The 26,262-nt window shown below is 37.0% G+C and overlaps 2 protein-coding genes and 1 long non-coding RNA gene across 4 annotated transcripts; 2 read left to right on the top strand and 1 right to left on the bottom strand.

Moving 5' to 3' along the window:
• The first annotated feature begins 354 nt into the window (after positions 1-354).
• LOC113163926 (leukocyte surface antigen CD53-like) lies at positions 355-7,106 on the top strand. The gene is made up of 9 exons (XM_026362995.1): positions 355-1,078; positions 2,436-2,501; positions 3,073-3,198; positions 3,827-3,901; positions 4,048-4,143; positions 4,232-4,332; positions 5,615-5,720; positions 6,046-6,129; positions 6,417-7,106. Exons 1-9 carry the CDS (start codon positions 1,019-1,021, stop codon positions 6,537-6,539), a joined length of 837 nt encoding a protein of 278 aa, XP_026218780.1. The 5' UTR covers positions 355-1,018; the 3' UTR covers positions 6,540-7,106.
• On the bottom strand, positions 2,508-26,164 carry LOC113163928. 2 transcript variants are annotated; one of them, XR_003298950.1, is made up of 6 exons: positions 26,113-26,164; positions 24,245-24,339; positions 13,908-14,095; positions 4,302-4,422; positions 3,046-3,192; positions 2,508-2,956 (listed from the first exon to the last, which is right to left on the bottom strand). It is a non-coding gene; the product is annotated as an uncharacterized LOC113163928 (long non-coding RNA). The 2 variants fall into 2 exon arrangements; XR_003298951.1 differs by lacking the exons at positions 13,908-14,095; positions 24,245-24,339; positions 26,113-26,164 and adding an exon at positions 12,001-12,459.
• LOC113163927 (tetraspanin-7-like) lies at positions 15,362-22,316 on the top strand. Its single transcript, XM_026362996.1, has 9 exons — positions 15,362-15,601; positions 17,005-17,061; positions 19,364-19,483; positions 19,648-19,722; positions 20,001-20,096; positions 20,416-20,520; positions 20,921-20,953; positions 21,049-21,132; positions 21,771-22,316. The coding sequence occupies exons 1-9, from the start codon at positions 15,542-15,544 to the stop codon at positions 21,861-21,863; spliced, it is 723 nt and encodes a 240-aa protein (XP_026218781.1). The 5' UTR covers positions 15,362-15,541; the 3' UTR covers positions 21,864-22,316.
• Positions 26,165-26,262: the final 98 nt, after the last annotated feature.

Below are 26,262 nucleotides of genomic sequence, written 5' to 3'. Positions count from 1 at the left end.
CCTCCTTTTGTCTCCTCTCCTAGTGCCTCCTTTTGTCTCCTCTCCTCTCTTGCTGTCTTCTTTTGTCTCCTCTCCTGCTGTCTTCTTTTGTCTCCTCTCCTCTCTTGCTGTCTCCTCTCCTCTCTTGCTGTCTCCTCTCCTCGCTTGCTGTCTTCTTTTGTCTCCTCTCCTCTTCTCTTCTCCTCTCTTGCTGCCTCCTTTTGTCTCCTCTCCTGCTGTCTTCTTTTGTCTCCTCTCCTCTTCTCTTCTCCTCTCTTGCTGCCTCCTTTTGTCTCCTCTCCTCTCCTGCCGTCTTCTTTTGTCTCCTCTCCTCTTCTCCTCTCTTGTTGCCTCCTTTTGTCTCCTCTCCTCTCTTGCTGCCTCCTTTGGTCTCCTCTCCTCTCCTAGCGCCTCCTTTTGTCTCCTCTCTTCTTGCCTCCTTTCTCCTGGTTATTTAATGTCCTTCTTTATCCAGCTCTCCTCCCTCACCCCCGTTCCTCCCTTTCCGTCCTCCTTTTGTCTTCATTACTTTACCTTCATCTGTCTTTCTTATCCCTTCCTGTTGTTCCTTTATATATCTCCTCCTTCCTTTTCACCTAATTAGATATTAGAAACTCCATCTCTCATTAACTCCCTCCTAGTTTCCTTCTTTCCTCTCCTGTTTCCTTCAGTCTTCTTTCTCTCCTGTCCTCCTCTGTTACCTTTTTATTTCCTCCCTTCCTCTCCTCTCTTTTCCTACTCTGTCCTTTGTTGCTACCTCTCGACTCATCTCATTTACTCCTATCATTGTTTATTCTGGTTTCCTACTCTCCTAACCTCCCTTGTTACCTCTCCAGTCGTGTCCTCTCCTCATGTCCTCCTTCACTTGTTTTCTTCCTCCTCGTACAGCTGATTTCCCAAACTTGGTCATGTTCTTCGTTCTGCAGCCAAACACTGAGCTTTAAACAACATCCATCATGGACACACACACACACTCTCACACACACACTCTGCTCTGGTCTTCACTTGTTTCTATTTTAGCTCCACTCTCTCAGCGGTCATGGCTCGCTGCAGGAGTTACTTGCGAGGACTCTCCATCTGTGTCACTGTGTTGCTGCTGGTAAGCTAACCGCTAATCTCTAAGTGCTAACAGCACGTTTGTGTTAATTATGACAATGATGAGCAGCTAGAAATAAGATTTACAACATTTATTGAGGCTGGAATAAAATGCGGTTGAATCTTTTGTAAAATGACAATAACCTGACAATAATCTACATAATCTAATAATCTGCTCATTACACAGAACAGTTACATCATTAATTTAAAAGTTTTTGCAGAAGCAATTTTCTATATTAAAGCATTTATACACTAAGTTTCTCTTTTAATTGTGAAAACTGCATTAGGGAAGAAGTAGTCAAGTGTATTTTCTGATATTTATATAAATTACTCAGTCTGTGCTCATACACATGTATTGTAAGATTTTGTAATTAAAATATACCGATGATGATAATGATTAAGATGATTTTACTCTATAAAAGACTCAAGTTGCTAATAATAATAATATATTTTTAAGTATCATATGCTGATGACACCTCTTTATTTCTATGAACTGTTCATTTAATTTCTGTGCCAATGTTAGTTTTTTTTTAATGAATTTTAACTTTCATTAATCATCATTAAATACAATCTTTACTGCTACTACCAGTAGTTAATCATACCAGGATCAGTGCAGATGCTGGTAAACGTATTGTTTTGGTGCTATCTGAGGTGAAGGTCTGCCTAAATTAGTTTTAGTTAAGGTGTTTATGTTATTACGATGTGCTGATGACACCATTCTGTACGACCAAATCCCTAATGACAGTTTTTTATTTTTTGCATTTTGGTTGATATTGTTAGTTGCTTGTCAGGCACATTTAAAGATTTTGCAATAACACGAATATCTTCATTGTCCGGCATAAACAAAGTATTTGTTCTTGTCATTCCAATACTTTTGGTTGGCACTGAAGAACAACGAGTAGCAAAAAAGACCAGTGCAGTGTTGTTATAGATATAACAATTATAAAGTAATTTAGACACAGTTTACCTATTTGTCAAACATATGACGAGTTTACTTTTAAAATACCAGTGTTACATAAGGTATTAATCTAATCAGTCAATCTTTGTTTAGGTTTCTTCTTCCTTTCCTCTTCTTATTTTTTCCTCTTCTTTCCCCTCCCACGTTTTCCTCATTATTCTTCTGTAATTTGCTGCTCATTTTCTCCCCTCAGTGAATCCTACCTTTAACTTTCCTATTTTAAAAGGCTTTACTTAGATTCTGTAGGATCTGTGTCACATTTAGTTCCTGCATCAACTTAAAGATCCATAATGAAGCAAAACGGAATAAAAAGACTTAAACACTTCCTCCTCTGTGAAAACCAACCAAACAACAGTTCACTGCTACTTTTCCTCATATATTCTTCTCCAATATAAACCTGCAGGTGTCTGGTGTCGTGATGATCGGTGTCGGGTTTTCTTCCATCGACGGCAACACACCCGTTGCTGAGGTGATTCTGTGTGTATTTACTGGTCTTCATTGTCATCTGCAGCCTGTTACTAAGCACTCTTGTTGTTCACATTATAGGACAGGAAATAAATACTTTGACAAATATATGAACAATACATTAAATGCATAAAGACAAAATATCTTAATATCATAAATATCAAATATCTTGATGTCTCTCCATAAATATTTTATCTTTTGAAAAGCTGCTCAGTCAGTATTGATTTGTCACCTGACATTACCAACAAAACAAAATGGTTATAGAACTGAATTAGTTTAGGCAACTGAGAATATGAAACTGCAGCACTAACACTAAAAGCTAATTTAATGTGGATGCAAAGTTACTTTCCTACATCTTATTTTGTGTTCAATAAATTCCAGGATCAATTATTTACTGCTGGTCTTTCTTTAGATGTTGACTGTATTGATGTTGGCGCTGGTTTAGTTTCTCCTCTCAAGCTGAAAGTATGAAAAGTGAATTTAGTTTCTAAATCAGAGCTAAATCTGTGAAACTAATAAACCTTTTTATCAAAGGACTAGTAATTTACCTGTCCATCTCTCTCTTTCTCTCCCAGTTGTTTGACCAGTTGTCCAGTAGCGATGGTTTACTGGTCCTGCAGGTGTTTGGTCCAATCACAGTGATATTATCTGTTCTTGGCATCTGTGCTGCATCTTTGGATCTCAAACCTCTGCTGCTGGTGGTGAGATAAACACAAGCAAAAGAAAAAAAGGTTTTCATTAAAAGCTGTACATTTGTTTTATTGTGATCTGTGTTAAGACAAGTCCAGATTTTAGCTTGTTTTCAGAAAAGAGAGACAGCGAGCTCTCTGTGAAAAAGATTTAAATAACCAAACACTAAAATATATTTCCCTCCATTATCTAGGTCTTTATTTCACCCTGTCTAGATTGGTCCTCTTCACTTGCCTTAGCAAAAGTACTTCCTCAGGTCTGAGGTCTTCAGATTAGGGTCTGTAACTGTTCCTCACTCCAGACTCCAAACTAGAGGAGACTGTGCTTTTAAATTCTCTTCTGTTAAACTTTGGACCCCTTTGTTTAGTCTGGCAGTTGCATAGTGACAGTGTTTACACGTCCCCCATTAGTCTATTATTTTTAATCTTTTTTGAGATGTCAGATCTAGAATGGTGAACATTAGATATCGCCCTCGCTGCTCTCTAATTATTAGCCATTGAATGTTCGGTCGACCACTATTATGAACTTTAAACACCTACATCCCCCCCTCTTGGCTAAAATGAATACACTCCACCAGGAGGTGTTAGACATACCTTTTGGTTCAAACACACACACCTAACCTGTGATAATCTTTTGCAGTTTTCTGTTTTGATATTCGTGGAGTTTGTGGCTCTGATGGTTGTTGCCTCACCGCTGGTTCAGGTTCAAGCTCAGGTAACACTATTAATCTGTAAAATCATCTTTTATAGTCCTACTGGTGCCTCACTGAGGTTGGATGGTAACCACACCATAATAACAATAACTCTGTTGTCTGTCATGTCTCCTAACTGCTTGTATCCACCGTGTTTTCTGTTCTGCAGCTCGACAGTGAAGTGGACAAGGTCTTTCTGAACGTGACTCCCCTGCACAGAGCAGAGCCTTATATCCAGAAGGAACTGAACAAACTCCAGGCCTCGGTAAGAGACATAATGAAGTGTACTTTTGTACTTTACTAGTCAGAATTACACTAAAGATAAATTTCATGTGATCATATCTAATGCTCAGGACTCCTGTTGTGGTTTGAGGAGTTTTGAAGACTGGGAGAATCGACCTCCTGACTCCTGTTTTTGCACACCTCCCATTGCTGCCTCTGGCCCACAGCCAAGGTGAGAATGTCCAGAATCAGCTTTAGATTTGTACAGAAGTGTTGTGATTCCTAAAGAGTTGAGAGGTTCAGTCTGGCCCGCGGGATAAATCTGAAAGTGAAAAAATGCAATGAGACATAAAGTAGGATTTCTGAAAAATAAACTATTCCTAAATTGTTCGCTAGGGGCGCTAGGGTGTTTTAGACATGGAGTAGCTGAAAAAAGAAGAAGAAGAAAAAGACGAAACAATTCTGAGATAGACACAGCTAATGTTCAGTGATTACTACCATACATCTACTTTTGTACTCGCCTTCGCACCCTTATTAGCCAAAATGTCTTTCTCAAAAAGGAGAAAACTTCACTACAAAAAAGTTTGGTATGTATTTTTTATGTGTTTCATGTATAAATCTTATATTTACAGGCCAGGTGGTTACTTTCTATCTTATACATTTAAAATGACCACCAAGTTTTGAGAATTATTACACATGTAGAGTAAAAATAATTCCTATATGTTAAGTTAATTTAATGTTGAAGTTCAATAGGCTACCATATTTTTCAAATCTAAATACCTGTGACATTTGTGTTTTGTGCCTTTTGTACAATCACTGTGATCAGTTGTAATGCACACATGTAAATGATAAACTGAAGCAAACTGCACGTTTTTCTTGGGAAATCTGACTTTCTTCATAATGTGTTTTGTAATAGGATAGCTCATTGAATAAAAAAAAATATCCTAATGTAATTGTACTTCTTTCCACTAAAACAAAGGGGAAAACATGAATTTATTGTTACTTATAACTATGATTTACCTCGATTTTAATGGTCCGGCCCACTTGACATCAAATTATACTGTATGTGGCCCCTGAACTAAAATGAGTTTGACACCCCTGGTTTAAGGGGTGTTTGCGTCTCCATTAGTAGGTTTCAGCAGTCAAAGATTTCACATGGGAAGCATTAACAGTTTGAGTTTGTAGAATATGTTTATAGAAAAAAAAATTAAAAATTTAACACAAAAGCATGGTGAGAACAGAAACATGAAAGATTTTACATAAGTAGCTCTGAGCTTCTAGAAGCGTTTCACTTCTTTTTAAAGAGTTTACATTTTTGTTGGACAGAAAGACAAATTCTAAATTAAAATTTGGATCTAGGGAGATGAAGCAAGTCAGCCTTTCTTCCAAAGCAAAATCCCTGTGGGATTAATAAAGTTCATTGGAATCTAGGAAATATGTTCTTGTGGTTCTGGTCCCCAGTCATGCTTTAAAAATATATCTTAGCTTCTGTTCTTCTCTCTTTTGGCTTACAGCTCTGGGCCTGGTAACTCCAGCACAGAGGGGCTATATGAGCTGGTGGGCAGCGACCACTGTCCACCAGACCCACAAGTTACAGAGAAATTATGGGTTCACTCCAAGGTAAATAAATTTGTTCATCTCCTTAATTCTGAATTACTCATCTCTGCTGCATTTCTGTTAGTATTCCCCTTATTCCCCTATCTTTTGTGGTGTGTAGCTGATTAAATCAATTTAATTTGAGCGCTGCGGTTTCAGCAATTTGCACTTGCTTTATATCAAAGTTCTGCCAACAAATACTTATTCACTAACTGTCCTATTTCACCCTGACTTTTGACATCACAAGAGGTTTTCCTAATCCACATCACCACATCACCACAGTGAGGAGAAAACAAGCCATTATTAATATTGAATACTGATCTATTCAGTGTTGACTTGTTTGTGGCAGCCCTGTGGTCTCATCCTGAAGAGTTACCTGAGCTTCCCCATCAAACTCAGGATAGGAATCATTTCAGCTGTTGCAACTATTACGGTAATAATTAAACAATGTCTTTATTTGTGGTTTGACTATTATGATCATCTCTTGTGAGAAACCGGGGTTCAAATCCTGGCTGTGGACCACCTCCAGTAGGTGTAGGTAGGTGTTGTACCTCCCTTCCACCAAATGACGAAATGTAGGTTTCTAGATGAGTTTAAATTAATGGATGTACATAAGGAGTTTCCAGTAATACATTTATAGAGGAGTTCTGACTTATATGTAAAAATCCTCCATGTTAAAGACTGAATTACATATATTCTAATTGGGCAAGTGTGTTGCAGATGGCAGCCATCGCTCTGTGTCTGGCTCTGGGTCTGGAAGAATACTGGAAGACGCCTCCAGTAGAAACGACAGTTGACGACTTCAACAGAGTGAAATTCGAACCCAAACCAAGTCTCACCTGACCCCTGATGTCTGCCCCCTGAACCCAAAAGGCACTGATACACAGAGCTGGTCACAGTCGTAAAAATTCAATATAGTCACAGTGTTAGGTTTAAAAGAATCTAAAAACATTCATATTTCTGTGTGATGAGACAGTTACACAATAATCACTGATCTAAGTAATAGTCTAAATGACTCTAAATCTCAAAAGGTAGTACCAACTTAGCCGTGTTATCAAACAGAAAGGACCGACAAATCTTTGCAGCCATTTTTCCATAAACTTCACTTACACTCCAGATTCAACACCTCTCTATTTAGCTAAAGGTTATTTTGGCATCTGACACTGGGAAGGGGTTAAAAACGCCACTATTGAGAAGAGCTTGTGTAGTTATTATATGTGCTATCAATCAGATGTTTTAAATTTAATATGATATTTAAGTGATTTGTGTGTGATTGTGTGTAAATCAGAGTCAGTAACAGCAGCAGTTATATCAAAAGACTACCAGGGCAAGAATCTTAAAAAGGAGGAATAACTACTGGTTGTGAAATGTTTGGCTTTATAAATAAAGTTTACTCATGTTTACCCATAATCCTGCATCGGTTACGTGTGTGATCTTTAGTTGTAGTTTCCACTCGCAGCCACACGATGGCTGTAATGTGATACTGATGAAGCTCAGTGTTTGGGCAAATTCCTCCTCGGTTCTCCACAGCTTCACATTATACTCAAGATTTTCCTCTTTTCACTAATCTCTGAAGATGTCGATTTATCTGATCTAAGTCTACATCTTTTGAACAGTAATCCAAGTCAAACCATCTGCGAAACAGAAAGAGAGGAAAAGTCTCTTTAAAGCTGCTTTTTAGTAATAAATCACAAGATAAAAAGGCGGGGAAGAATTCACCCACTGTATTTTATTAGTCTGATTTACAACTAAAGCTGTCAAATACATTTGTAGCTGTAAAAACAAAAGTACAGTATTTATTTTGAAAAGTAGTGAAGCAGCCACTCTTTCACCAAATTAAGTTTATTTATTTAATAATACATTATCTTATTGTGTGTAAACAAGCCAAACTTGGTCTTGCACTATAAACGAAATTCAAAATCTAATAATGGAGGTTAAAGAGAGCAGAGTTGCGATGAAATGGCTAGAGGAAGAAATTACACCAACATCCTGGCTGCTGTTTATTTTTATGTTACCGGACCCTGTGGTTAATTTACTCGACTGCTGTGTTAAGTTTTTCTTTTTATGTTACTTTTACTGCACTACATTGATACCGTATACTTTATCCCATTGATCTGACAGACTACAGTACTTTTTAGATGCAGTTATCTGATCTACTCATGTTGTTATTGTAATTTCCAGGATATCGAGGTCTTTCTGGAAGGCTGAGTGTCAAGGGTAGGATTTCCTGTTGCAATTGTCAGCCAACACTCTTGTAATTCCTATAGGAACATTGTATACCAGCACCCGACGTGTGTCGTCCCAAATCCTGAAATTCTTGTTGCAAACAATGGGCGCAGTGTGGACACAAAATCAGGCTAAACGTGGCAGCTGGCCTCTTTTTTACTAAGATATAGTTGCTGTAGCTCATCAAAGTGATGAATGACCTCTTCCACCAACACCTTTGGATTAAATTTGTTTTTCCACTTACACTGGTCATTCTCCTATCTCTCAGTGACAAACACCAGTGAAAAATGCAAAATATGGAACATGCCACCACCATGTTTGTTCCTGTTTTTTTTTTTTTTTTGTAGATCACCGGCTAGATGTATAGGACTGCGCACAATTCAATAGTCGCTATTTGAAAGTTGCATAATTAAGTACAATTCCAGGATATTGTAACTGCTAAACAATGTGCAGGGCAGTTTCCTTGTGTTCTGTGTTTTTGCACTGCATGCAACATTTTGGTGAACTGACACACTTTTAAAATATTCTGTGGAGAATAGCTGACATGCAGTGAAAAGAGAGAAATGTGACAGAGGCTGCTGCATCTAGATCTATTGCAATTGCTGAAAGCATCGAGGTGAATTAGATTAAATATGAAAACAATATAACTTCAAGTACAATCTGAGACAAAATTAAATGATTTCGATGGAACTGTTCATTCAGGTGATTGAGGGTAAGTCAAAATGTCAAGTCAAAAAAGAATTAAATAAATGAATAAATAAACAGACAAAAAATTAACAGAAAGAAAAGCAAAATGACTACATAACAATGCAGAATGAAAGCTGAACAAATGAAAATGTTTAAAATGACTTAGAAATGTCAACTGATATAGTATAGATAGTTCAGGCTGTGGGGCAATCCTCCTGCAACAAAACTCATTGGGGAAACCTCTCCAACCAACTCCTGCCCCACTTATCTTCCAGAATATAATAAATAAAATGTACTTTTATCACTGTACACTGTAGCTTTAAGATTTCCCCTTTATAAAACTGAAACACCCAAACTGGAAAAACCCAACAGACCAAGAGATAAAGTACACAATAGTATTGGGTGGGCGTTAACTTTTGGCCCCCACTGTGGATTTACTTGAATCTTAAGACAAAATGTTATGCTATAACCTTCAATTAACAACAGGTTATGCAAATATGGAAATCAAATTTTGTTTCAAATTTGCTTCTCCCAAAACATCATTAGTTTTACACGAATCTGATTTTTGGGGGGACAGTGTATTTGTTATCAGCATTAGGAAAATTCAGTTGTAAATGCAGAATGAACACATTTAGATTACATTAATCAATTAAATCAGCAATAAGATGAGACAGAACACATCTAGGCCGTACTGCAGAGGGAAGTGTAAATGCCAATATCTTCCAGTAACAGATCACATGTTGATACCAGTGCAAATGGAGCCTTAACCGTATTAATGTTATAAAGGGAAACTAGAGTCTTCTGTGACATGTCCCAGAGCATAAACATATGACCCATAAAGCAAAATGAAAGTGTGTCAGTTAATGGTTTAGAGAGATTTCCGAGATACTTTTGGGGTTTTTATGGGAGTTGGATGATGGACTTTGTTGTTTGACAAAAGTCACCACTTTTCTGAGAATTCTTTTTTGTTACCACATGGTAGGTTTCCACTCAAATATGTGGGGTGATGTAAACTATATATTCCATTTGACCTACTTTCATGTCACAGAATCAACAGCATTTACACCTGGTTGCCGACAGGTTGCGTCTTTCCCAGCATTTAAAATCTATAGATTTGGTACCAGCATGAATATCAGTGGAAGCTCTGGGAGCCACACAAGCCTACAAGAAGTAATCCTCCCAGCAGGTTTCTGCAGGGAGTGGCAACAAACAAAGAGACAGCTTGTAAAGCTTCTGATGCACACATGAAGCAACGTAGAGACATGACCTTTAGTTTTTTTCTTTCCTGTAAGTGGATTCTTCAGTAAAACATCTGAAATGAATCCAAACAATCCTCTGCGGTATATCTTCTTGTCTCTACATGTCGAACGCATGAAAAGGTTCCGTGTTACAAACCATGAGAAAAAGTGCAACTCCTCTTCTCTCAGCTTTGTTTCCACATAAAAGTCACAATGGTTCTTGAGAAACTATTTTAACTTAAGTGATGTTTGTTTACTGTATAAAACATTATCAGCTATTTGATTTTACAAGTTGTTGTTTTTTCTATCTTCTTTCTTTCTGTCTGTAACTTAGTTTAGCTTGCTATGAAAGTTTCACTTTGTGCCAAGATAATCCAAGTTCTTATGACACCTTCTTTGATAGTAAAGTATCAGCTTCAAAATGCAAATATATGCAAATGTCACACTGTCAATGAGTGGTACTGAGAGATGTGGTACAGATGGGTACCAAATCTTGCTTACTTGGGCTTTGAATATTTTCGATTTTCTGCCAAAGCCAGAAGCTTCTAAGAGATTTTATCTACCTAAAACTACATTTAAGAAGGTTGTTTACAACCTAACTTAACTTGCTGTACACTGCAGAAACCATACTAGGCATCAGGGCCAAACATGAGTAATCCACACAGACAGATTTAACAATCTACAATTTCTCACAGATTGAATAAAGTTTAAAATATATATATATATATATATATATATATAAAGGATTTAGAGCTTAGCAGATTTCCTCCGATAGAGCCAATTTGTTTCTGTAGGTTCTTAAACGTATTGTGTATTTACAAGATTGTTTGTTGTCACTTTGGCTGAAATCAAAGTAAAAACTCACTTCAGTTGCACTTGAAACCCCCTAAAGTGGGGTATAATAGATCTGTGCTGGAAATGCATGAGTATCATTTTCTCACCTGCAGCCGTTTTCGTGGCAGCAATTTTTAACAGCCACCAGCCAAACCACAAGTCTGTTATTTCAGAAATGAAAGTGTATACACTATTAAGATAAAAGTTCTGTGAGTAAGTGATATGAAAGTGAATGAATCTACTAACTGTACTAAGCTAATCTTAAAACTCTGATGTTATTTATATTGAGAGCTCCGTTGTTGTTTTAAACAGAACGCAAAGAAGGTTCAACGGTTTTCAGAGAGCAGTTAACAACAACCACAAAAAGATGCTTAAAAAAGTAGCTTCAGTATCTGTTTAAAGTCTAAGAATCTATAAGGCAACAGGATTTCTCTATACCATGGTATCACTGTGTTTCTTCTGCCTTCTTTCTCCTTTGCACTTACTGTCTCTGTTTATTTGTCATTCTTCACGGTAAAGCTGATAAATTTGTTTAAAAATAAACTGACTAACTTCTTTCTAAGGGTTTGTTTGATTACTAAATGGTAGTCCAAGTCACAAAGCGTCACATCACCTACAAACCATGGAAATCCTCAGTGAAATTAAAGTCTGCTGAACCATTAAAAGTGAAACTGACAGTTACTTCTGTGGAAGTTACAAAGCCTCAAATACCAAAATGGGGCAGGTGAAGAAGAAAGTGGAATTTTCTCACACTGTCTACAGTAACTGTACAAAACGTTAGAAAGAGACATTGCACAAGCACAACAAAAACAAGTCTGAGTAGTAAAACTAAGACTGACAAACCACAAATCACAGAACCTGTTTTTCACCAAAGCTGTGTCAACAGAACTGACAAAAAACATTAACAATTTGTATGTTAATGCTTTAACTATGTGTAATATTCAGTTAATTTTAATGGGATAACATATTAAAAGCTCTACTCTTTTAAACTTAGTTCATGATTTATTTATTCCATTATTGTCCATATCTTAGATTTTGAACCTGTCTGTAGCCAAATGTTTTGCATGTTCACCTGTTCTGATGTACACTGACTAAAGGACTCTCATGGTTACATGACCAAAAATACTAAATTAATTCACTGCCTGAAGAGGTTATGTCTGGTGTAGGAGGGAGTTTTCATGATGTTGAGGATTTCATGAATTTGCTTTGCTAATAATTTTTTCCTCCATGTTCTTACTGTGAAAGACTAAGGCAGATGCTGTCAATAGCAATAGCAATAAACTGTACAGTTTACTAGAGACAGGTGCAGGCAGACTCACCTTCTTCAGTCAATGCACGAGGTGCAGGTATTGCTGTGATTTCCTGGAGGTCATAAGAAGCCCAAGAGAGGTTCTTTTGTTGTTGTTTTACATCACACTGGTAGTTCACCAACACTCTGTAAGCTTCTTAAGCTTCAAGCCTTTCATTGCTTTAACTTAATGATCCAGTTGGCAAATCAGAAGTTGCCCACAATTCAGTTTTTACAGAATATGTACACAACATACAAAAGACCTCAAGTTTACTATCCATCCGCTACATATCCAACCACTACCACTGGTTCCCTGACAGAAAGGCTGCAGTTTGTCAGGCTGGGAAAATGCATCTTCGGTAAAGTGCTAAGCAGCACTGGGGCTCCACAGGGGACTTTTTGAGTGTTACCACATTCAAAAGTACAAGTGATGATACCGCATTTGTTGCATGTATCACTAATGAACAAGAAGAGAACTGATAAGATCCTTCAGTGACTGGAGTCACAAAAACTGCCTTCTACTGAACACCTCCAATTTATTTGATCTTATCTTGAGAATTTGTCTTTTCTTAGAAATCTGTTGGAAGAGGCTACAAATGTTTTACCAAAGTAGCCTTGAACAAGCAAAAACTGAAAACCACTGATCTGCCGAACTATAAAGACTTCAGAGATATACGAAGTACACAAGCGCTTATGAATAATGACATGATGAAGTTGTTCTCTACACAAACATGTTGGTAAGGAGCAAGTATAGCAGTGCCCTTGGAGCTAGTTAGAGTTAGGACTAATTAAATGACATGTCCATAAATCCCCAAGAGGCCTTAGACTTAAAATATGTTTGAATCTCTTTATCCTTTGATAAATGATAATGTGACATAACACACTCCACTGTCCACATAGATAAAAATTGTAATGTAAAACATTCTGACAATGACATCCAGTCAGGATTCTAGACTGCATTATTTAATAATCAATTTCCAACTCACCAGTATAACCTTAGTACAGAACAAATAGTAACAGATCTATTTTTGGGTCCCATCACACCAGCATTCTTGCTCCAATTGTACCAAATTTAATTTCTTTACCAATCAAATATGATATAACCAATTTTATATAACATTAATTTAGGTTTTGGATCTATATGTTAAAATACGCTAAGATATGTTAAAGTAGGACTCAAGGAACTTTAGCAATAAATTGTTTTGTCTATTCGTGTGCTGCAGAAACACCACCCTTTGGTCCACTAAACCACAGTAGACACACAGTTGACCGATTATGTAATAGCAGTAAAGCTTAACAGCAAGAACTCAGGTTACATCTGCTTACTTTAACCAAAAAGGGTAGTATTAAGGCCAACTGGCATCGTGGTACTGACACACCTCAACATCTTTAGATATAAACTCTGAATGCAGAGATTTTCAAATACTACACATACTAAAAATACTTTTATATAATATTATATAATATTTTGATGCAGACCTAAAAAAACAAAACAATCCTGTTTTAAAATTATTTCTTGCAACATATTTAGTATTTAATAAGAGATAAATGAAAAGGTGGCACGTGATTAATGATTAAATCTGGTCTTGAAGACATGCGTTGAACTCAGTGAAAAGTAAAGGCAAAAACCCTAACCTTTTAAAGGTTCAACTTTGAAACAAAAACTTAACTTTTATGTTGTCATCCATTCACTTTATCTGGAATTTTTTCAGATCCAATTTCACATCTTATGACATAACTTCTCTTCCTGAATGGGAAAAGAGAACCCCCCCCCTCGTCATCAACATCTGCATTCCTTCAGACATTACTCAGTTCTGCCCACTGTTACCGTAACTTTTCTTGTTCCCTCCTTTTTTCATGCATTACTTGGATCTGACGTTTACACTTATGAAAAAAGGATTTATAAGCTTTGTTATTAGCAGCTCACAACTCACATACCTGAAGGGGACGTTCCTTTTTCAGTTATTTTGTAAAACACATGTCTCTCAGTGGGGCCAGAAGCAGGTACTTTTTTCCTATGACCTGCACTCTGTTTTTCTACAGTCATGAGGACGGATGGCGCCATTCTACACATATGGAGGAGGTGTGGTCTCCTTCATCAGACCCCGCGTAAACACTTCATAGATCTAGAACAGTTAGAGAGGACAAAAAGCCTTTGTGAAGGGTTTGCAACAGGAAGTTAAAGGCTGTTGGTTTTATATATTTTATACAAATAAACAAACAAACCCAAATCTATGTATCATATTAACATAGTGTAAATCTGTAAGTCTGATATAGCTCAATAATTTAAGCCATAAAGCAACATTATTATTACATAATCACATTATTTTTTTAGACCAAAACAATACAAAGATTAAATCAGATCTCATCACAAAGATCTCGTCACAAAATAACAGGAGAAAAATGCAATATTAAAGAGTTTTTTTGAAAATAATAAAGATTCCTGATTTTTTTTTATGTTACCAGTGTCACCTTAAGCCATAATTACAATATTTAACTAATGACTTTGATCACCTGTGAGTTCTAGTTTTAAAGAGGAAACTACAAGTTTCCTTTATAGAATAGTTTTCTGTCACTTGTGCAAAACCATATTTCTACTACGGCAGTAGTTTCTTTACACTTGTAGTAGGTTTCTCAGTTCTTAAACTGTGCATATTATCAAACATAAACTCAGCAACAAAGAGCTCAGCCCCATCTCTCTACTGTGGCAAATGAGGAATGTTAGTTTGATGTGTTAACAGATGTGTCAAATGTGCATTTTCAGTGCAGATATGATAAAAAATGTTAAAAATGTGCTACTATTACTAGGAGTTGCAGTTTCTATACCTGCTTCCTCTCTTTGGTCTTCTGCTTTCCCTTTGTTGAAGGGCAAAAACACATTAACGCCACCTGTTCGTAAAGAGAATTATGTCTTAGTACCACTTTTTGGCCCAGACAAAGGTGACCTTAAGCGAAGCAGCAGTCTATCTCAGTTGCTTTTAGTTCTTTTGTGTCTCAGTTTGGCGTGTCACAGCCTTTAAACAACCTGAGTGCCACACATGGGTACGCAGGTTAGAATGGATAAGGACTGAATGGCTTTCCAGGGGATCTCTAAACTCCCTATCCATATCTCTCTTAACATTTTCCATTCTAGATCATCTACATAGATACGTTTTTACAAACCTCCTTTGTTGTAGTAAACAGAGCTTTGCATGGAATACATTAAAAGATACATTTCAATTAGAAACTCAGCCTAATTCAAAACCTGCCTCTGAACTCTTACGTCATTGTCCTGTGTTCCTGTCATAAACTGTGTGAAGTGTGTGGTTAGATTGATTGAACCAACCTCCAGAGTGAGTCAGCTCCAATTCTTGGGAAAGATTCTTTTCACTTATTGCATATGCGTGTGTGTGTGTGTCAGGTGTTTGGCTGCAGATCGGCTCTGTATTTCACAGATCTGCATTCAACCCTCGCTCATTCACTCTACATATAGTTCATCACAGCATCCACAGCTGCACATCATCAAACATACTGTTACATGAACACAGCTTTACTTCTTTACCTCCTGAGAGCCAATTACTAAAAAGCTGAAGATGGGGAAAATTAATGGATGCCTCAAGTGTCTCTTTGTCTTTTTCAATGTGCTGTTTGCGGTAAGTATGAACTTTTTTTTATATTGGTTGTTTTCTTGTTTTGTCAATTCTTTGTTCAGTCCTTTGAAAAAGTCCACAAAGTAAAAAATTATATGGATTTTCTTTTTTCTTATTTTGGCCGTAGTTATAGGTTTTAATAAACATTAAAAAACATTTTAATTAATGGGCTGAAAGAAAGAACCAAATACTCATTCAGTGAAAGATGGTTTTCTAATTGATTTTAAACCCTTACTAAAAACATAAACGTGTGGAAAAAGTCCAGTATACTTAAAATGATATAAGATGCAAATTGAGTAACAATAAATAAAAACAAAAAAGACGCTTTTTTCAATTATGATTTTATATTTAAACAATCTTAATTATTAACTACATACTGTATATTACAATAAGGAGTAAAGTGATCAAGCATCAACCAAATGTGTAAAGCATCAATCATTTTCAAGAACAATAAGCAGGTCCAGATTTTTTCCACTCGAGTTCAGTAAACACTGGTTTCCAGTAAGAGGGAGACAAAAAAAAAACCCCACAAGAGCGAGGGGGGGGTAAACAGACAAGTCTCAGCAGCAGCGAACAGGGTCATATTTCAGTCTGACAACCGACCCCCTTTCCTTTGCCCTAATGGAGTTTCTTCCTTTTTTGTCTAGAGCATGTTTTCAGCTTTAACCACTAGAAAAAACATAATAGAAAACATTTGGAGAGACTGTTTTAAGGCTGAACAACATATAAAATCCTTTTTACTTTACAGGAGAAAGTGTATAAATGTAAGGAACCTCCCTTTTTAATGTTGCCTCTTTTCTCTTTCTTTTTTTCCCCTCACACAAGAGTTAATTTCCAGTTAAAATTTTCTAAATCATACAGATATGAACATGTTGGATTAGCAGTATGTATTAAAAATTCAAATATATGTATACATAATGTACTTTTGGCAAGATTACAAGGAATGTTTGGGTTGGGAAATGCACCATTTGCCCCAGGGTATAATGTGAGTCCAGTTCTTAGATCTCTGTCTCCATCTAGTGTCTGAAAAGACATGAAACTCCCACATGAGGAAAAAAAGGGAGCGATCTTGCCCCGAAACAGACGCAATGCCTGGCATAAGAAAACCTCACATCCCCAGACTGACAGAATCTAATTTAGGTCCTTTTGGGTCATTCTGTTTCTAACTACTGTACATGAGTCTTCTGACCCTGCACCTGTGCCCTGTAGGACCACTCAGTGATCTTTCCATTCTTTAATATTTCATTTTGTGGCTGTTACAAGTGTACAAATACATGTTATAATGCCTCTTAAAACAAATGTCTTCTGGTGTTGAGACTAAAAGGCTCATTTATGGTTTGCTTCAGCCAATCATGACAATATTTATTATTTTACTGCACAAATTAACTAAAGGGATGTGTCCTCAGATTGTCGGATGTCTGCTGATCTATGGCTCAATCAAGTCCACTGCCCACAGCCAACAGGTAAACACCATTAATATTACAATGTAGATTCCAGTTTGTCTTGAATGTGGCAATATATCCTTGGACTATGCTACATCATTATAATGAAATGCAATGGAAAAACAAAATGTGAAAATGGCTCTTACATTGAATGAGTGATGCACTTTCTTATTAAGTTACAACACTTTGTTAAATGTGATATTATCATCATCATCAAGGTTTTTGCTTCTTAATTCTTAACATAATTCTTTCTCTGCTTTTGTAACTCAAAACAAGCATTGGTCAAATGTATTATAAGAACAGAATATAAATGCTGTCAACAGACCCTAAACCAGAAACGCATGTTTATCTTTGTCAGGTCAGCAGTTGCTGCCAAACAGCTTCTGTTTAACAGGATGTCTGTTGGCAGACAGAGCAGATTTACTGTAATTTGTCCAATATCATGGACAAAAATTTTAATAGGAGAGTTTGTGTTGATTTGGAGCAATAAATAATAAAAACAGGTTGGGGGGGAGATCCTCCCTCAAGTGGAGGAGTTTAAGTATCTTGGGGTCTTGTTCACGAGTGAGGGAAATAGGGAGCGTGAGATTGACAGACGGATTGGTGCATCGGCAGCAGTAATGCGGTCGGTGTACCGGTCCGTCGTGGTGAAAAAGGAGCTGAGCCGAAAGGCAAAGCTCTCGATTTACCGGTCAGTCTACGTTCCTACCCTCACCTATGGTCATGAGCTTTGGGTCATGACCGAAAGGACAAGGTCGCGGATACAAGCGGCCAAAATGAGTTTCCTCCGCAGAGTGGCTGGGCGCACCCTTAGAGATAGGGTGAGGAGCTCAGTCACCCGGGAGGAGCTCGGAGTAGAGCCGCTGCTCCTCTGCATCGAGAGGGGCCAGTTGAGGTGGCTTGGGCATCTGTTTCGGATGCCCCCGGGACGCCTCGTAGGGGAGGTTTTTCGGTCCTGTCCCACCGGGAGGAGGCCCCGGGGAAGACCCAGGACACGTTGGAGGGACTATGTCTCTCGGCTGGCCTGGGAACGCCTCGGTGTCCCCCCGGAAGAGCTGGAGGAGGTGTCTAGGGAGAGGGAAGTCTGGGCATCTCTGCTTAAGCTGCTCCCCCCGCGACCCGGCCCCGGATAAGCGGAAGAAAATGGATGGATGGATGGATGGAATAATAAAAAAAAAAAAAAGTTCAATCTTGCGTGATCTCTATTAAAGACAGAAAGAAGACCCTTGTATAATCACTAACTGCCAGCAGTTTAGAAATCCTATATGGTTATGCCATAAATAAATATTCTCAGAGCAGTGAGTTTAATTAAAACAAACTTGAACGTTTCTTTTTGTTTTTTAGATACAACTCTATGCATAATCCCGTATAAAGAATGGGTCTAAAGATAGACAATACATAACAACACAATGTTCAGGAATGTTTAACATGGAGGTGTAAAATTTGGGGTGGTTATAGGTAGCCTACATGTAGTGTGGGATCTGATTTCTTAGATGCAATCGTCTATTCTCACGGCTAACTTTCTCTGCAGCAGGAAAACAGAATCATCAGATCTCTAGTGTTTCATTATTCTATGAAACCCAATTTTATCCCTTTGTTTTTAACTAATGAAATTGACTTTCCATTTCTGTCCTCTAAGCACACATAATAAGGTTTTAGATTGCCTGCATCCCAACACCCATTTTCAACATTAGATATGAAAACTTAGGCTGTAAAATGAGATCCATATGGTCCTTTGTGCAGTATTGGCCCAGATGAACATTTTTTGTCAGGAAATTACATCTGGAATCTGACACTGAAACTTATTTTATAACACTGTACAGCGGCAAGATAAAAAGGTAGGGTAGGTGGACTACCTGGATTTCAGATAATAATGCTTAGATTTTTTGGGCTCAAATGGTGAAAGAGTGGTTCAGGAACACATAATTTTCAAACAGACAAGTCCAGTCCTTAACCCTGTTGAGAATCTTTGGGATGTGCTGAGGAAGACTGTGTGCAGTGGTCGAACTCTCCCATGTTCTATACAAGATCTTGGCAAAAAATGTACACAACTCTAGATGGAAACAAATGTTGTGTCATTGCAGAAGCATATCTAAACAATGTGTGTATGTGTGCCGTAAAGTTTAAGGGTAGTCCAACAAAGTATAACAGCGTGTGACTTTTTTGGACGAGCAGTGTATTTGCAATACCCTGCTTTTCTGGACAGTTTATTCATTGAATGTGTTTTGTTCTTCACGGATATTAAATAGTTAGTTGCCTCATTGCCTCACAACGAAACAAATGTAGCTCTGCACTATTTCACTGTTTGTGTCGTGTTGAGCAGATGTCTGCATTTGGGGGCCCAAGCCTGGGTTGGAGTTGGGTAGTGGCCATTGGCGTCCTTGGCATCTCCTGTCTGGGAATCTACGCCGGTTTGTCAGAGAAACCAATTGCCCTCAAAATAGTAAGTACAAGAGTGCATTGCATACAAAACTAATAAGAGTCAGCTTTCGAAGTTAGTTAGTTCTGTTGGGTAATCAAGCCACTTAATAAATCAAACCAGCTTATTAATTAGTTATATTAATAAATCAGGATACCCTATTTTTATTCAAATTGTTTCATGTACAGTTTGCAGGCTTCATGGGGATTGGAATGGTCATCATGATGATCTTTGGCATCATTACTGTTGTCACAAGAAATAAGGTAATCTACCTATCCAGTTACCTATATTTTGATCTATTCTCATGGCAATTTTCATCTTCATATCAGAAATCAAATTTTACTAATCAGAGTAAACTATTCGTTTTTTGAAGCAGTCACAAGTAAACAGAAACAAAATTGATGGCAAGGTCTCTCTCAAGCATCATGCTAATTCTTGTCTTTTGATTTGTTCTTGATGCTAATGCTGCTCTATACCGGCTTAGACCATGCTGTCTGGTCAATCTACCTTGATCTTACTACTGTTCACTCTCTCCATGCAGGTCAAAGACAACTTTCAGACCATCGCAGCTGATGTGGCAAAGAGCATTAAGGAAGACAAGGATTTGAAAGGGATGCTTGAAGCACTGCAGGCATCTGTAATGTTCTCTTTGTACTACTAACCTTTAGTCTACCTAAACAATGCTTCTAGTAGGCTCTTCAAGGTTGAATATTTTCTAGTGAACAGTGTGAGGGTGTCTTCCTGTGGCATACAGAAAAGCTGATAACATTCCCAGTACAAACTACAAAATGAATGATCTCCTTTAATAATCTCTACAATTGAGCTAAAAAAAACCCTAAACTACTAATTAGTACTTAAAGTCATTGAAATTCTATTAATTTCTTGCTTTATCTGTGGTTCTCTTCCATTTCCCATTACTGAATCACTTACTACCATCTGTTGTCATGTGCTTGCAGGCCCAGTGCTGCGGAGTAGTGAAGCCTGAAGACTGGGGTAATGAAATCCCTGACTCCTGTGAATGCAAAACTACGTATATGGGAGTGTGCAGATCCAAACCTCAGGTTGGTTTTAGAATTGGGTTAATAACTAGTTTTGTAGGAACAATAAAAAAGCTTGATGGGTAGGTATCATTGAAACTATTTTTCATAATGAGTTCTCCAGAGTTATTCTAAAGAGCCACACTTAAAAGTGGGGTGATGTCATTAGAAGCAACGAGAAGCAATCAAACTAATAAATGGGTACAGTGACTCATCATTGTGTGCATATTCTCTTTAGGAAGTTGCTAAACTTTTCTGATGCACCACTCTTAATGCTTATGTCAAGGTTTCACATTATTTGAATGTATTCCATTTTATTTAAAAACAATTCTTCCATCTGTCTAGTATCTACAGTATTTTTGTTTGTTTGTTTTTGACTGCAGATTTATAATTTATTGTGGCTATATTATGCTCTTTCCTGCAGGGAATGAACGGTCCAACACAAATTTATAAAAAGGTATTTAATTAAATAGTGACCCAACCAATTAAAATACCATCCAATCTAATCAATGATGTTTTCACCTGACCATCTGTCCATCTTCTATTCTGCAGGCCTGCAGTGATTTCATTCTTGACGTACTGAACCTCGTCTTTTCATTAGCCATGGGCTTATTCTTTGCCTTTGCTGTCACTGCAGTAAGTTAGGCAGTCATTTTCCCTTGTTGCTGTTCATTGTGTTCAGTTAATGGATTATCTATTTATCGTAACAACAGGGAGAGCGTGAAATAAAAATCATATTTAATTTTTTTTTAATTAAAAAATGTTATGTACAGAAGAAAGTACATGATCAACTATGACTATACAATTGATAATTACTTTGCCTGAATCACTTTTCTACACTTCTGACACATCAAATTTAGATTTAAATTCTTTTGCATGTGTAGAAACTGTGCAGTTTTCATCACTTTAGTCAGAGGTTGCCTATTTTGAAGGATGCAGTAACTATGTCGCAGTATTTTATTTTCAATGCAACATGAACATTAATCTTAATTTAGTTAAATTTGCTACTGCTTGGGATGAAAGGTATTGTTTTATATAGGTCTTAAATCATCACCGTGACATCCTCAGCCAAGTAATCAGAGACTAGTCTCAAGTCCAGATTCTAAGCGTTGCATTTTTAAGGCCTAATGAAGTCAGTGTAGTTACCAACAGCAGTTAATAAACATGATTAGACAGATGGCTGTTTCACTGGCGTGAACTCAGTATTTTGGACAAATTTAACCTACCTGTCTCTCTAACTGACCACCTGTCTGTCTACATGTGTGTCTGTCTAGCTGCTAGGCCTGCTGATCTCCATCCTGATGATCCATCAGGTCAAACGACATGACAACGCGGGAGGAGCATCTATTGCCATGAGGGGCTACTGAAGTGAACCATCCACCACTGGCCTCTGACCTATAATCACTGTACTAGGAGGACTCAGTGGTCAATACATGACCTCAAGTTTTTATACTTTTTAAATATACATATATTTCTGTCTTTTAAGAGGGGGACAAGGAAAGCAGAAGGCACAGGGACCATGCGGGAGGCTGCAAGGACTTATTTGTCCAGCAGCAATTTTTCTTCAGCTTTCTATTTTAGAAAAGATTCCCTGAATAGCAAACATTTATTTTTTTATACCTTTATTTGATGTAATGCAGGATTGTAGTAGTCTTACGTAACAGAATTTTTTTTTAACTTTACCTGCTCCATGTCTGACTGTAGCTCTGTTAACCCAAGGAGGTTAAAACATCCATTTTTACCATTAATTGTAACAACAAAACAACAAAGCTGTTGTTGTTAATGAAACAAACATTAAACGCATGGGCTAGTGCACCACCGTAAGTTTAATTGGAGCATCTATTGGCTCGACAATTGCCCTTAGGATTTCAAGTGATATCAAGAAACAGTTTGAAGAATATTCTTCTCATGTCTAGAGTAATATTTAATAAAAATAAATAAATAAGATAAAGCTTTATTGTCATTGTACAGTCACTAAAGCTTTATCTTATATCTTTTGTTTTTTTAAATATAAGTGAACCATCTAAAAAAACAAAACAAGAAATAAAAAGTAGGAATAGTATATTAAAAATTAAAAATACTGGTCCTTTCATTATCATCAGCACATACTGAAGAAATTAACAATGTAGTTGAAAAGTTCCACAACATCCTTGCGTTAAAATGAGCAGGTCAGACAAGCACTACTTCATACTTCATACAATATTTTGTTTGAAGTACCTATGTAAAAGCCATTGTATGAAGTACCTATGTAAAAGCCAAGTCCAGTACATTTTATTTCCTACAGAACTTACATACACAACAACAGCAATTAAGGGTGCTTCACATCAGTATAAAATCAAATTGATTGATTTTATAAAAACGAGAAAGCACTTAAGTCATAAAAAAACAGAAGACTCCAAAGGAGTCTAGCATGAACTGATTTGTCATAAAGACCTGATCTCATATGGCTAAATGTCACATAACAACCTGGCATTTTCTCTAGATAGCAGGCAACGCTGGGATGCTGGAAAATGGAAATTGCAGCATTTAAACATTTAAAGCACTGAGATTAAAACTTACTGGATTAAAACAGTTGTGTTGGTACAATTATTAATGTAGAAGCCATTCTAAGATATGGTAACTGTTTTATTGTTATTATTGTTATTATTAATAACATGACTGCTCTACCAAGTGAGCTAACTGCTGCCCCACAGATCACAGTTAAAATTCAATTAATATGGTTTATTGTGAAATCTGCTTTCATTTAATTTTATACCAACAAGAGCTTATCATCTTGTTTTGTACTACTACCTAAAGTTTTTTGCTTAAGTTCTGCCATTTATATTAAGATGTAATGGCAGCCAACTGAGAGGTTAAAGAGAAGGTAGACTTAGCAGAAAGGTCATAGCAGAAAGAGGAGTATGAGGGGCGTGATTAAAGAGTTTTAAAGGTTGAGCATAGGATATAGAGAGACCTTAGTAGATCTGAAAGAGACTCTGGTGCCGGTTTGCATTTGGATTTAGTGTGGTAAAAAGGGGGTCAAACCGAGTACTCATCATCATCATCATCATCATTATCATCACTTCTACTGTCATGGCTGATGAAAGAGAGATTTTAGAGGATGTTTGTGTTTTGGAAACAGGATCAGAGGGTCAAACAGTGAGTCTAGGTAGCATTGAGAATGGCAATAGCTCAGCATTCAGTTTTCAGAATTTTACTCCAATCTACAGTATTTCAAATTAAATGTTGAAAACCACATCTCCTGACTGAATTTTTGATTCTGTCAGAGTTAGCAGATAGAAATAGAGCCACACATCCATCTATCATTTTAACCACTTTTCATGTTTAGGGTCATAGGGGTGCTGGAAGCCATTCCAAGCTGTCATTGGGGGAGAGGCTAGAAAAAGATTTATTTTCATTTTCTGGCACATGCACTGACCTTGCATGAATGCAGTTTTGCCTGCTATAACACAAGGTAACTGTAATGTCAAGCCATGATTTGGCCACTGCAAAGTGTCACAAAGTGTGAAAAATGCTGCACATCATTCTCACTGAAGGGATGGAGTAGATTTATGTTATTTACCAACGTCAGATTTAGCTTTGCCAGAACCTAGTGATTTATCACTTGCTGTAGTTCCTGCTGGAGCGCTTTTGAACTCTTACTGCCTTCAGTTCTCACTCATTGTGAGAGCATGAATCTAGTGTACGCAAAGAGCTGTTCAGGGTTGAGGTCTTTAAGTACACATTAATGTAGAAAACAGAGGTGTACCTGTTGATGAAGCAGTGACATCATCTACTGGAGTCTCTGACGATGCAGCCGGATGGGAGTTGTCCACAGCCATGAAATCAGCCGTTTACCTTCCTCTGGTAGCCACGTTTTTAAATATGAAAAGGTAAAAAAAACGCTTTTTGTAAAGCATGTAAAAAAATATATAAAATATAAAAAAAGAACTGAATATCAGGTATTTTCAACAGGAAAATTTTGAATAAACAAACTTTTTTTAATTATCTCAATTGTGGTAATAGAAAAATATATTTTTACCTTTAAAAAATGTATTTATACATCTAAGATACAATCTGAGTACAATAATAACCTCTACCAAAGTGATGAAAAGTGTTTACAAGCTCATCTATGACGCACAGTCGAGGTGGTATCACGGCTTGGGCTCGTGATGCTGCTTCTGGAACAAGCTCACTAATATTTAGTGATCATGATGATAGCAGCAGCAGAATAATTTCACAGGTGTACAGAAACATTTTCCCTGCTGAGAAATGCATCAAAACCAATTTTGAGGAGCTTCCATGCATGAAAACAATGATCCAAAGCATGATGCCAACTCAACAAATGACTTCATCAGAGAGAAAAAAGTAGTGTTGAAGCCAACCAGGAGACTTTAATGCAACTAATCATAAATTTTATCAACTGAAGAGGGGACTGAAGGTAAAAGGTCTCCAAAACAACTAACTGAATTGAGAAGGAAATGAAAGAAGAAAAACTATTCAGTGATGTCAGTTGCAGGCTAGATTCAGTTATTGCAAACAGGTTACATTTACTTAAATGTACTTTCAAACTGTCTGCTCCAATACTTACGTTCATCTGATATTAAATCTTCTGTGTTGTTTATTATATTCAATATTTAACAAATCAGGATGCAAGTATGAAATGGAAGCTGACATTATGAAAGTTTGTTTCAAATTCATTTTTCATCTTGAACTCACACAGCTTCAACAGCAAAAGTAAACTGATCAAACTATTTCAACATTTTGGCACCGGAGGTGTATAAATACACAAACTCAATGTGTAAAAAGTCAAAATTGCAAGTAGAATGACCGTTTCTTCTACTCAAGTAAAAGTGCTAAAGTACAAGCATAAAATTTTACTTCAACTACAAATGTAAAAGTACTCCACTAAGAAAACGGTATTTTCAACTGTGATGCTGTTGGTTAGATACTGTAGAAGTCTGGTCCAGATTTGTTAGGAAATGTTAGTAAAATGTGTTGTTTCCTACAGACTGTGAAACAACAACAGCACTCAGTAAAAGTGGAGCTAAGTTTAATTTAATTACAAATATACATCAGAATGTTAGAAAAACCTAAAACTGCAAAATGTAATAAATAAATAAATCACAGACCTTAACATGTAGTTGGTATCAGACCACTGAAAGAACTGAAATAAATACTTAAATAATAAATGACACTAATTCTAAATATGTTGATTATTCACTGTCTGTTATTGTGTTTAAAGCTAAAGAGACGTTAGCCCTTAGCATTAGCCAACAATGTTGATTATTAAAGATAAATCACGTTCACATTAGCATCATGTGGCTGGTAAATTCTAATTAAGCTGGTAAATTCAGATATAGTATCTTACAACTTTTCGTAACTTTCTAACTTTCTTAAAAATGTCCATCTTATCTTTTGTAAACATATTTAGAAAGTAATAACTCAAGCTAGCTGCTAATTGGACCAACCGTTAACTAGCTAGCTAATGTGTTGTTAGCTAACTTTACCGCTAATTGCTCGTTAACCACTGAAGCTAATGTTGACTTAAACAGAGAAATGTTTAACCTTACATCATTTAACGCAGTTATGAAAGTCATTCTGTTCTCTTTTTGGATGTTGGGAATGTTTTAATACCTTAATTGACGCTAAAGTGTGTAACTGGCCCCGTCTTCAGGCCGCGTCTCCCGTTCTGCCGGTGTTACGTTGGTCCACCTGGCAGGAACCAAATCAGCTGAACAAACAGGGGGGGTCTGCGTGAGCCGGTCGGATTTATAAACATTAAAA

Source organism: Anabas testudineus, chromosome 23, assembly GCF_900324465.2.
Source record: "Anabas testudineus chromosome 23, fAnaTes1.2, whole genome shotgun sequence".
NCBI classification, from domain to species: Eukaryota; Metazoa; Chordata; class Actinopteri; order Anabantiformes; family Anabantidae; genus Anabas; species Anabas testudineus.
Note: the sequence above shows the minus strand (reverse complement) of the source record. Positions and strands in the feature narration are given on the sequence as shown.